General features: G+C 41.5%; 1 protein-coding gene across 1 annotated transcript in view; it reads left to right on the plus strand.

The window, feature by feature from the left end:
* Positions 1 to 277: 277 nt before the first annotated feature.
* SH3GL2 (SH3 domain containing GRB2 like 2, endophilin A1) overlaps positions 278 to 13,194 on the plus strand; it is a 95,923-nt gene continuing 83,006 nt past the window's right edge. The window contains exon 1 of the mRNA XM_033085356.1: positions 278 to 390. Coding sequence (XP_032941247.1) covers positions 346 to 390 — 45 coding nt within the window. The 5' untranslated portion in view covers positions 278 to 345. The remainder of the gene's footprint in view (positions 391 to 13,194) is intronic.

The following is a 13,194-nucleotide window of genomic DNA, read 5'->3' on the forward strand; positions in this document are numbered from 1 at the left end:
GGCCGCGGATGCCCATCGCGGGGTGTCCGCACCCACCGCCGTTCGGTCCATCGTCCGGACACGCGTGTGCGAGCGCTGCCCGCCACAGCGGGGCGCGGGTCCCCGGGGCCGCGCGGCGGCGGCTGCAGCGGCCTGGGCAGCCCCACGGCGGCCGCTGCCGGGGCACCTGCGGGGCGAGGGCGGCCAGAGGCGGCGCGTCCCGCCTGACGTCACGGCGCTCCCGCACCGCCGCCGTCTGACAGCCTCCGCCGGGCGCGGTGCGGTGCGGGCAGGCAGAGCGCCCCGGCTGCGCGGCTCGGCTCGGCTCGGCTCGGCTCCGCTCCGCTCCAGCGCGCTGCCCTCGCCATGTCGGTGGCCGGGCTGAAGAAGCAGTTCCACAAAGCCACGCAGGTACCGAGCCCTCTCCCCGCCCGCGGGGCGCGCTCGGCGGCGGCCGGAGGGTGCGTGGGCGTGCATCCACGGGTGTGCGCTGTGCAGGGTCGTGCGCGGGTCTCCGCTCGAGTGAGTGCAGGCTGAGCGGGTTTGCGCGGATGCTGTGCCCGGCCGTGCGTGATGAGCGAGCGTGCGGGGGCCGTGTGTGCGCACGGAGGGCAGTGGGTCTGCAGGGCTGTCCGTCTGCGGGGGCCGGGGCTTGCCGGGGTGCTCCCGCCACTCGGCTCCGGCCGCGCTGCGGAGCGGACAGTGGCTCCCGGGGTGCGGGACTATCTCCTGGGCTCCCCTGACCTTTGCGCTTGCAGCCCGCGGGGGCGGCTGCTGGAGCAAATACCCCTGCCGAGGTCTGTGCACCGTGTTTCCATAGGCGTTGTTTTAGCCTGACTTTGGGAAAACAGCAATAAACATGACCTTTTTGTTTTGTGGGTCTGGACAACAGCTGAAATCCGAGTAATGAGGTTTGGTTCTGTTGCTTTAGGCATGGTGTGATATTGCAGGAAGGTCAGGGTGAGTGTTTCACCAGTAGTTGAGTTGTTTCATAATACAAAATCTGTGTGTTACAGTCTGCAAGGGTACAGTTTCTGACTCACTGTGCTTTGGGGCTGAATCTAAAATGGTTTCATAGAAGTCAGAGGAATTGCTTTGGATCTAGGGAACTGACACCAAGACCCGTGCAGTGTTTTGGGGTTTTTTGTTTGGTTTTGGTTTGTAACTAAATGCAAAATCTCCAGTTATTTCCTACTACTTGCCATTACAGACATCTTCAGGTGGGAGTCTTGGTCACTGCAAGCAATCTGTAGATGCAGGCACACAAGATACATTCAGCTGTTAGACTTTTAAACACCCATGCATTTCCCTTTCTTATGCATCTAATTGCCTGAGCACTATGGGGAAGTATTCCGTAAAAGAATGATCCTTAATCCAAGTGTTTGTCCAAATTCTGATTTTCCATACCTTGCAGTACACATTATAACTCTGAATGCAGTGGTTTTATTCCATGTCCTGCATGGGTGCATGCAGGCACTGAATAACACTATTGCACCTTTCATGCTACATTGTGCTGCATCATTGGTAAAATAAACCTTGCAATAAAACACTTCTTCTCTCAAAACAGATGCCATAAGGAGCAGGTAAGGGTGCCTGAGCCCATCCAGCAGCGCCCATCTGCTGCTGCTTACTTTGTTGTTTCTCCTCCTGCTGCCTATCACCAGGAATCATCATTACTGCAATGAGTTCTGGTGCTGAAAATAAGAATTTCAATGTCTGTACTGTCCATGTTTAAGAAGCAGGCAAGCTGAAGTTCACTTTATAGTACTACAAGTCTCTGTTTTCTGTTATTGTAAACTAATGAGAATGCATCTGCAGCAGCAGAGGTAAACATCTTTTTTTGAGGGAGCATGGTGTGAAAGGTCTGTGCATGCTGTTTTGTCCTTCAGATGACACTCTCACAATACTGTCATTTAGAAGGAAGGAAGAGTTTTAGCTGTCTAGAACCTAAATATTTAAGTCTCTGATGCCAGATTTAGCAGCCTGACATCTGATGACCCAGGGATTTTTGGCCCCAGCCTTGACTTTCACAGTTTTTTTTCGTGCACGCCTTGAAGACATCTCATGTATGAGAATGAGTCACAAGTATGTTGAAGACAGATCTGCTTATTGGCTTGTTTGCATTATGAGTGAGAAATCCGCAACATAATTGTGCTGACCCTGCTATAGGGAGTAAACCTTTTGACTAGTGATTAAACCCCAGGTGAAATACAGATTGACATTGCTGGCATGAATGAAACATCCCAGAAAGGACCAGATAAATAGGAAGTTTTAAGAATTCTAAATTATTGATGTGGTTCTTATTCATGTTTATTCATATGATGTGCTGTTTTAATAGAATCCTAAGTCATATGAAGAACACATCTGGATTGTTTAATACAATGTAAACATTTTATTTAATTTCATTTATTGTTTTCTGACTTGTGAAATGTTAAGCTACATGACAAGCTGCATGAAATACTGCCAATTTAGAAGCCATGCTGAAGAACTTAATGCCTGTCAACTTTCATGGACCAGCTGCAACAGCAGTGAGTCATTGAAAAGCAGGAGGATACTTTGCACTTTCTGGAATGAGTCGAGTGTTCACCCTTTTGCCTTTAGGAAAAACTGACAGGTTTACCTCTGTGCAGCAGAGAAATAACGTTTAGAGAAATCTTCCTGAATTTGTAAAAGCAGGATGAGTCTAGAAGTCCTGACATTAATACAGAATTTCAAGACTGTATTGTTAGACTGACCAGTGTGGAGCGGATTAAGTTATTAATTTACTTCTAATACCCACAAAGCACCTAAGGAGAAGTAACCCCATTTAATTGTTAACATGCTGCTGCAGATCTATCATAACATCCTGAAACTAGGAAGATCTAAATAGTGTTTTTCGAGAAATGGGCACCAAAGTACTGTGCCACCACATACTCCCTTTTTCTTCAGGCATGCAGACTCCTTTGCCAGTCATGCTGTGCCAGTGTGACCAAGAGAATATTGCTTCTTACAGGTTTATGTACAGTTTTTAACACTACCACAATCAATTTGGGTGATAGAGATTTGACAGTCTGGGGCATTTAAAGAGTTGTTTTAAAATAGCATGAGCTTTGTTTCCACATGACTGCATTCATTGCATAATATGACTCTTGCGAGGCGCAGTCAATACTAAGCATTCAGAAAGTAATAATTTCATAGGGAAAGAGATTAAAAAAATTCTGGGAATGGTCACATCTGATATTTCATTTGAAACAACCGAATAAATGTGATTGACATTTAAGTAGCAGTATGAATGTGGTGATTTGAACCAAAATCCTGTCATATGGTTTATTTTCTACCAGAGTATTCTGCTTTTATGACAATCATGATTAAATTTGTCTCCACACAATTAACCATTTTATACAGTTTTATAGAGAAAAATGTTTCATATTGGAAGAAATATCTGAAGAAATTACTTCATTCGCCATTTTCAGTAGCTTGCCCTTAATTTAGGTGGAAAGTACTGTGCTTCTGTCTTTAACAGGGTAACCTGTGAATGGCACAGTAAGAGAATGATTCTGCTGGTTAGTAAGAGGCCAGTGAGACTCCTGCCTAGCTATGCTATTGTTCACAAGATTCTGTGATCTTCCTAGGGGTTCTGTGCTCATTCAGAGCCTGTCTACACAGGTTCTCTTGTGGAAAAGAGTATTAGGGTTCATCTGCCTGAATGTATTTTTTCATTCCTTAGTCAGAAGTATGAAACATGTATGTATGACACAATCCACTCACTAAACAAACTGCAGCTAACCAATTTTTACTGTTCTCTGTTGATATCAATACTTTCCTAAATCTCTAGCACACTGTGTATTTATAATATGTTCCTGACTGTCCTGCAGTGTTGAGGGGAGCCGTGTGTACTTTTCCAATGACAGGATCTCCCTGTCTTTCCCAGCTGGCTGTGGTTGAAGCTGGACTCACACCGAGTCTGCTTTTCTCCTTCAGTGTTTCCTCACAACCTCACCGCCCAAATAATGGTCAGTTCCTGTGTATGTAAAGGTACGTGTGGGAATTGGTCTGGAAAGCTGGGCAGCATTATATTTTACTTAATGCGAATGCTGCACCATGTGTCGCTTATGCAGAACTTAATGAGCTTCCTTCTCATGTGGCGTGGAAACTTGTGAGCAGTCTGAGGAAGGAGAACCTTTTGCAAGGTGGTGTGGCTCTGTGGACAGTGCCCAAATAGGCTGCTAGAAACCTCTGCCCGAGAGGTAGGCACCACCAGCAGTCTGTTGGTTTCTCCCAGTGTGGAGGGATACCTTTTGAGATCAAGGAAAGGCCGCAAATTTTTGGTCTGGAAATAAAGGCTATTTTTAGAAAAAATACCTACTTAGCTGCAGAGGGAATTATTTCCACAGCAGGTAGGGAAATTCTTATTGTTTGTGCACTCTAGCTTGATTGCCAGATACATTATTCACATTTGGCATCATTCCCACACGTCCTTTTATTGATATTACATAATTGAAAGGGTGAAAAATTGACTTTAATCTAAATTGCCCGTTAGTTGGATACTGTGTAACCCTTCTGAGTTGTTGATGGCTTAAACAGTCTGCCCCAGTTTCAAACCCGGTTTCTAAATCTGATTGGAGGAACTGCTGCTTTGTGTACTAAAATGATCTTCACTTTTTTTTTTTTTTAATTTCTCAAACATCTATTAATGTAGTAGCTTTCCAACTGACAGATACACTTTCCATTTTCATGTATGTAAAAGCTGGTGCACTAAATGACACCCATCTGTAAGTTTTTCCCCAGTGATGTCTGGAGGCAGAGAATACCCATGGATGCTGTGCTCAAAACACAGCCTGCACCTGATTTTTGCTTCATATCTTGACTTCCATCGTAACTGGAATTATTATATAGCAGGGAAGAACCGGACGGTCTTGGTCACTCATGCAAAGCTGAGTTTTAAATGTGTCCTCATGACTAGCATATTGATAGACAGCATGTTTCATGAAAGTGCTGGAGCAGCATGACCGATTTTAATTGAAGAAGATTTTGCAGAAGTTACTGTGCAGAAAATTCTCTAATTTTATGTAGCTCATAATTGCCAGTGGAAGGGAGATGCTGGGTTGGTCTGATGTATTTCTTATGAAGGATGAAGGGTTGAGGAGCTTGAACATTGACTGTCATGACCTAGTAGTGTACCAGTGAAGTCTTTAACTTTTAAAAACTCAGCAAGAGGGATGGAGCTGAAAATCTGCTTTGCAGAGGCCTCAAGGAACTGCTGCCACTCTGTGAGTACATCTGAAGAGAAACTGTATGGACCGCATAAGTGCCCTGATGAAGCAGACTCATGACCTTCTTATCAGTGAAACTCTGTGGTATGGCCAGGGACAGCCAAAACGTCCTCCAGACCTCTTCTGTTAGAACTAAAAGGTCTTCCTTCTGCTGCTTTCTAGAAACTTCTGTGACTCTGATTCTCAGTTTCTTTGCAGGTAGTGGCCTCTGATGGGCAATGGTGGTGCTTACCCTTTCTTACGTATATGGAGATAATCTGACGAAAGAAGATGGAGCTACAGCATAATATTGTGATGATGTTTGCCACAGCACAATTACTTTGCTTTCAGTGTTTAACTAATCCTGTGCTTAATCTTGGAGACAAAATAGTTGCATCTTTATAATCTGAGGTTGCAGCACATCACAGGAATCCATTCAGTCTGTCACAGAAGTGTTAGGAGTTAAAACTGATTTTTTTTTCTCCCAAAGTGGAGAAAAAAGAAATTGATATTTACTGTGCTTACACTTCTCATAAGATTTCCCTTTTTGCAGGCACTACATGGTAGAAAATGAGACCTGCATGGTAGAAAATTAAAAATTAGAAGTGGTTGTTTGAAGTTCAGCATATTTCCAATATTTCTGTATGTGGAATCACTGTGATGGACCTGGACAGAATGATTTGTGGTCATTAGTTGCACTTGGTGTAATAGTGATGATGCTCTTGTGTCCGTAACGAAGGATGTCTTTATAAATAAACATGTTTCAATTTTTTTTTTTATTCTGTAGACTGAAATTGGACTGACGTAGTTGTTGCAGCATCATATGGTTCTCACTGAGTGCAGCAGTTTACTCTCACCTTCTTTGCCCATCATCATTTCTCCACAGAAAGGGAGTGCTATTTGATCCCAGCCAAGGTGCTGCTGAGGCAGCAGCAGTATAACCTTGTGGTTTGATGTGATGCCAGAGGACCTTCTGAAAGAACAAGAAATTCAACCACTCATTTGGCTATTGCACCACTTACTGGAGGAGGGGTGGAGAATTGAATGCATATCTATTTCAGAGTAGATATGTGCCACTAGTTGGGATCACTGATGTGATTTTCATCAGACTGGGTTTTGGTTCTGTGTTCCTTGAATTTGTTATCATGTCAAAAAGGGGATGCTATGCTGAATCCTTTATAAGCAGGCATTCTTAAATAGAAAAAAATATTGGTTTTCCCTGCCTTTTCCCCCACAATTCTATGGCAGCAGAACACTACACACTGTTAAAATATTTACATTCCCCTCTGCCTCCATCATATTTTTTGTGGATTTCAGTTTTTAATGGCTTTTTTATTTTTATGTTTTTAATAACTGTGTTATTTATATATCAATTGTTACTCTTTTTTGGCTGATTTTCAGTTTCTATAGGCTGTGGAAGGTCTTTGCATGTGAAGAGAGTTTATCTAAACATTTTGATATAGGGCTTGTTTTTCACCTTTGTGTAACGAAATTCGGTGACTGTTGTGCAGAAATACCAAAGATACTGTTTATCTTTCAATTTAAAGTGTCCTCAAGTGCTAGACATCACTTTTGTTCTGCACCTTTGGGAAAGAGTGCAGCAACGATAAAACAGAGTGGTAGGAGAGCGAGTGTCCGTAGAGATAAACACTGGGTTTTTTTCTTCAGAAAGAAAATTTTCCTTTAAATGTTGTTGATTTAGTCTTTTATGACTTCCAGTAGACTAACAGAATTTGCTCTTTTAAGCAACACTAGACAGATATTTTTGCTGAGTTCTTTTCCAATCCGAGCACTTTTCAGCTTTAAGGTATGTGCCAGAATTTACTTTTCATGCAAAATCAATCTAGATGGAGAAAACCAATTAATAATTCATAAGGTATAAATGTCAAAAATAAATGGTGTTTGCCTTTCCAGATGAGTCACTTAGGGCTTCTCTGCCTTGGAAAGTTACAGCATCGTAATCTAGGGGCTGAATTTGAAGTGCTGCAATTTTACAAGTGTAACTCTGCAGTGGATGGGTTTCTTTGTGCTTGTAGAACAGTTTTTCAACTTAATTGGTTTTTTTTTTTGGTTTTTTGTGGGTTTTTTTCTAAAGGGAATTGAGGGTATCAGACTAAAACTCATTCTTCCACTGCAATGGAGCTGTTTGCACAGAACTCGCTAAGGCATTGAGATCACCAGTTAGTGTTTTTTCCTCTTCTAATTTACCATATTAGTTTGTTTTTCTTTGGTAATGCTATCTTTGTCATCCAAACACAGCTAAAACTGTGTTTTGCTTCAGTTTAAGTGAAAGGTGGTTTCAGTACTTCAAGCAGGTCCTAATTGAGTCTAATGTTGGTTGCTTCATCCCATTTCTTGCATTGGTCAGGAATGGATGGAATTTGTTTTTATTTTCTACTGTTAGGGAAAATAATTAAGAACTTTTAAAACAGAGTAGTGGCATGAAGAATGCTCTAGCCAAATGCAAACATTTTTAGGAACCAGAATGTTTGAATGTGGAAATGTGCCTTGATGTGCAGAATAACCACACAAGTCCACATTTTATTCGCTGGATTTAATCATCCAAGGAGCCTTTCACTAGTATTAACAAATGGAAGTTTGTCTTTTGGGAAGAATGATTGGATCTTGTGTTTTTATTTGCAGTCTAAATTTGGGTTTTAAATATACACACAGTATTCTGAGGCTGATGGGGAATCTTCCTTTCTCACGAAATTGCTGAAAAACATATTGCCAAATATGAGGCAAATTCACTACTGTCAGAAGTGGATATAACTGTGGCAAACAGTAAACATAATAGGCCTTTCTTTTAAACTGCCGTAAGTATAAACAGGTAAAATATGAGTTTTTGAAGCATGGGAAGATGTAATTGCTGATAGCTTAGGCAAGCTTTGGTAAATTATATAAATCTTTAGCTTTTTAATACAGAAAAGTATTTTTTCCTTTATCAGACTTTTTCTGTTTTGTTTCACCTATGTAAGCTGCTGCAAAATGAGGCATATAGGATCAAGAATTAAGCTTTGCATGGTACGAGTGGGACTTTCTTACTAGAGAAAGTAAAAGCCAAAATATATAAAACATCAAAATATCAAAAGGCAAATAACTTCTTTGTTTTACCATATTGTTATTCAAAGTATGTAAGGGTGATTTTGGACCTGTGACTTTTCAAAGGCCTGAACTGGCATGTTTTAGGAAGGCTGCGCTTTTATGGCAAAAAATCTGTAACACTTGAAATAGAATAACTGAAGCTCTACAGCTTCTGGAAAGTATCCTGGTTTTTTATTTAACAGTAGACTTGGGTGGGAGTGAAATACTAGAAAGGAAGTTGAGTGAGGAGGAAAGACTGGAAAAATTCACAACAGGAATCCCTGAAAACTGAGCAGAGGCAAATTGTCTGCTGTGGTATGTATGGGTGAGTGACTAGAGGGAGAAGGAATGGTAAATGTTAGTAAACAAAGCTAGAAATTGCTGTTTCCTGCTTTATTAGCCTGCTATTTCTAGGATTCCAGTTCCTGATCGGGACATAGTGATGATGTGTGTTGTTCCAGCCTAGGAGGAAAGGTGACTGTTCCCAAAACACATACAGCTTAAGTATCACCAATGGGTTAACAAGGTCAGTATGAATTTGATGGTGTCCGTCAGTACAGGTGGAATCAAATGTGAACTAACTAGGGAAAAAGCCAACATTGTTTCTAAGATGACAACCCCAGCTGTTGCAGATTTCCTGTCTCTAGGAAAGAATAAGGACAAGGCAATACTCTGTTGCTCTGCTTTCAAAATAGTCTTTTAACAAGAACTGCTGGACAACCACTGAAAAACAAGCTTTCCATGATTTAGTGCTTTTTTTTTTTTCTTTGGGGAGAGTTTGCTGTTCTGAGTAGACTGACAGAGCCTTTATGTTTTGTGTGTGGAAAGTTTCCCCAGCACCGACTACCAAAGGTTCTGCTAGGTTTTGATCAGCCAAATCCCTGTATCGAATCAGTGACTCATTCAGACAATCCAGTGAAGCTCAAAACTCTCCCAGGCAGAAGCTGAGCTCTGGGCTAGCGTATTCCTGGGACTCCCTGCAGTGCAGTGATGTGCTGGGGCCCGAGGGGCTGCCAGTGACTGAAAGTACCCAGCCAGGCTGCAAAGGCAGGATGCAGTGACGCATGCTGGCTATGCAGATGTGTAGCTTTTTGGGATGAAAGGCAAGGTTGTGTCGTGCTTCTCCATAGCCTAAAGGATAGGGAGATCCTTGTACATTAACATGAGAAAGCATTTCTGCAGACTCCTAAGATGAGTTTCAGTGTATCTGTAGAAAAGGAGTTATCCTTCTGTTCTGTGCTGTTCAGTGTCTTAAGTGACTAAACCACATTTATTCACCTTCATCAAAAGCACATAAGTCTCTGGACATGGGTGCAGTTTGAGGTCTGGATGATGGCAGGAGCTGGGGTTTGGCTGTCTTGTTCCTTGATGCACAACCTGAACCTACTAGCCAAGAAAGGAGATGAGCATGCTTGGGTTGAGCTTCTGACAAGCTCAGTAGTGGGGCCTACTGGTTCCACTTCAGAATCAGTTCTAATAATTAAAATAAGTTCCTGGGATAAAAACAAATTGAAATATCAGTGGACTTCTGTTTGAGAATGTCTGCCAGACTGTAGGCGAAAATTCACGTGATGCCCAAGGACTGGCCTTACACTCATTTCTTTTGGGTAATTTATCCCTCTCATCTTAGGAACTTCCTTAGCATCTTGAGCTCACTTTCCAATTTGTGTATTAAAACAGCTATATGGAATTTCTAGCAACTTTTATAAAATGCAGGCAGTCTTCCTGACCAGATTTGAAAGCTTCTCTAGAGATATACAGACATGACGCTGTTATATCCTGTTCCTTGTAAAAGATTCTTTCTTTTCTTCCACAGCACATTAGAGCTAGAGAGATTTGAAAATTTACTGAAGCTGCAATAAAACAGCCTATTCTAGTTCTATATTTTTCTCATTTCTGTTTGCAGATTAACTACATGCATTCCCAGGGAAACTTATTGACCTACAAACAGATTGTCTGCTGTAGACTTTTTTTTTCCTGATTTCCTCCTGATATTTCTTTAAAGCCTTTGGAAAATATTGTTACAGTAAATTTAATTTCCTTTAAATGCTATATTAATTTTCTTGCAATAAAATTAAAGTTGGGAAGGTAAATTAAGCAGCTGAGGGAGAAGCCATGGTTGCCAAATGAGCTATTTGTTAAAGAATGAAGACCAGATCAGGAATATAAGTAACAGCCTTGTGGATAGCTGAGACAGCTGGCTCAGGGCTAGAAACATAGGGCTTTTTGAAGCATGTGATGAAGCAAGTAGCAGGGAGCTACAGCAAGTGGGGAGAGTGGGATCATGTGTTGTTTTGTATGCCATGTTTTAGCAATTTTATTAACTGTACACTAAGGACTTAACAGAAGAGAAAGTGAAGAATATTTTCTTTGCCTGTTCTCTATTGCAACATCATGTATGTAGTCATGATACCACAACACACCATGGGTGTATCACTATCAGAAATCATCAGGTGTCTGGTATGCCCATTTCCTGGCCTAAACTCCTCACTGTTCCCCTTGAGAGTGAATGGCTTTGTGGTTATAGGTTTAAGATGTGAAATACTGAAGCTTAGAAGCATTAATAAGCATGGATGAGATCATGCCAACTTGCTCCTTAGTATTCCCAGGTGAGAGATGAGAGTGCTTTAAAATGCTGTTGCCCTATTTTTGCTTTCATGGTCTTGCCTTGGAAGTTACTTTCTATATACTGAAGAAGAAAGTAGCAGTCATTTCAGGTGCGTATGCTAAGCTACAGGGAGGACTTGAGAGAAAGGCATAGGAATTCTGTCCTATCATAGCACAAATAAACTGTATCTGACAGAAAATTTTCTGTCTCTGACAGAGAATCCTAGGGAAGAGTAGAAGAGGCAGGGAGGAAAGATAAAGTATGTTTACAAGTACTTTGTTTCCTGCCGCAGCCCTCCTGAGCCTGTGCCAGCAAGGTCTGCAGTGCCTTCTTCTGCAACCATTCCTTTTCCCACATCTCTGCTGCAAAGTGACTGACCAGGAAGGCAGAAAAAGAGACTTCTTTCTTTTTTTCTGTGCCATTTTTTGACATCTAAGGAATTTGTGGCAGGGTTTATGGGCTTAGATTCCTCTGCAGCAGGTCAGGGTGAGCAAGGAGCTGAGACTTAAGCAATTAATTCATTGTTTCTATTATTGTGACTCCTGGGCTAATGTATTTAGTTAGCAGGCTGGAAAGGTTGGGTTTTGTTATGATACCTTATTTGTTTTTAAACAGCAAAAGTCCTGTTATTAACTATTGCTATAAATTATGTAACAATGTAGTATAGCTCTTAATTCTTTGATGTAATATTTTAAAAGGTGGATAAATCAGTTAAGGAAAGCAGAAAGCATTTATGATTATGCAAGCAGTGCATAATCAAGATTTACAAACGTTTTCCCAGTATTTTGTTTTCGAAGGAGACTTGATACAAATGTGCAATGGAGGTGACCTTGTTCTTAGAGTGAGGCGTTCACTAATGCTTGTCGTATATGCCTTTACTCAGCAGCAAGAAAATATTCTGCATACTAAATTCTGTAGATCTGGGTTTTTTCCTCATTTATGTTAAGCATTCAGAGATCAATTTTAACCCAACTTTAAAAAAAAAATTAACAGTGTTTTAGCAGCATGTAATCCCAAACATTAAGGAGACATTGCAGAATCCAGATGTTTTAAAATTAATAATGCAAGAGCAAAACCTAGGCTTTTGTTATAACCACATGGTTTTAAGACTTAGAAGTTTTGAGGGGGAAACAACACATAGCAGACAAATGACAGGCACTGCAAAGACCATCAGTAATTCCTCTGAGTCATTTTGTCGTAGAATTTACCTCCTCCTTTGAGAGCTGTTCCAGTTTAAAATGTGTTCCAGATCTTTGACAGTGTGTGATTGTGCCCCTCCTTCTTGCTTTCTTTCAGAAGACTGATGTAACAGCTGACCTGAACTTCTGAGGCAGTGTCTATGTTGTAAAGTCACACAGTGCAAAGAGCTTGTGAAAATTGCAGGAAATATTCCAGTTTCAGATGGATTTTTCTGTGTCATGTGAATATCTAAAGTTTTTGGTTTTTTTTCAGACAGCTGTGAAGAGCTCTGTTCAGCTGATGGGTTGAGTAGAGTTTTAAATTTAGTAAATTGATTGACTACCACTAGTGTCCTTTGCAAGCAAGGAGGTAGGTAGATGCAAGAAGAAAAGTAGTATCATCCACACAGAAAATAAATTGTGTAGATTTATGGACAAAGAGGGCTGTATTATAAGAAATGGTGTAATAATGAGCAGAGCAGGTTTCTTTACTTTCATCTCATTTTAAAGAGCTAGATTGTATTTTCTGAGGCACAGGAAACATGGGAAACCAGGATGGAACTCCTGAAAAACTCCCTGTGATCTCTGGTGGTCATGGTAGCACTGCTGGTTTACCATCTAGAAGTGTCATCTTCAGGTACTGGGTACCCTGCTGCAGCACTGATTGTTCACATCTCCAGGGTTTGAATACTGCACACCAGGAGGCTGGTGAGGAACCGCTTCTGTGCTCCAGCATGAGTTTTGATGTCTGCCACAGCTGGCCTAAGAAGTGAAGGATCCTTAACCACTTTCTTTCTGTGCACCCAGACATAAACTAGGCAGTAGATACTTGTAGTAACCAAGGAAATCACACTGGCAGTGCAAGCTTTGCTCAGAATTCCTTTCCTGGCTTTGCATCACTTTTGTGTCACCAGCGTGCAGAAGTTGTGACAGTGGGAAAGCAGCTGCAAACTCGTGAGGAAACTGTGAATTCATGATCTCTGGGTGTGCCAGAGATGGTAGCTGTTATAGACGTGGCCCTGAAGGCAAATGTCTATTTATTCTGCTTTTTTTGCTTTCTATTTCTTTGTATTTTGCTGATCTGAGCCATTGCTGTTATATAGCCAGGACACAA

This window comes from Catharus ustulatus, chromosome Z, assembly GCF_009819885.2.
Source record: "Catharus ustulatus isolate bCatUst1 chromosome Z, bCatUst1.pri.v2, whole genome shotgun sequence".
NCBI classification, from domain to species: Eukaryota; Metazoa; Chordata; class Aves; order Passeriformes; family Turdidae; genus Catharus; species Catharus ustulatus.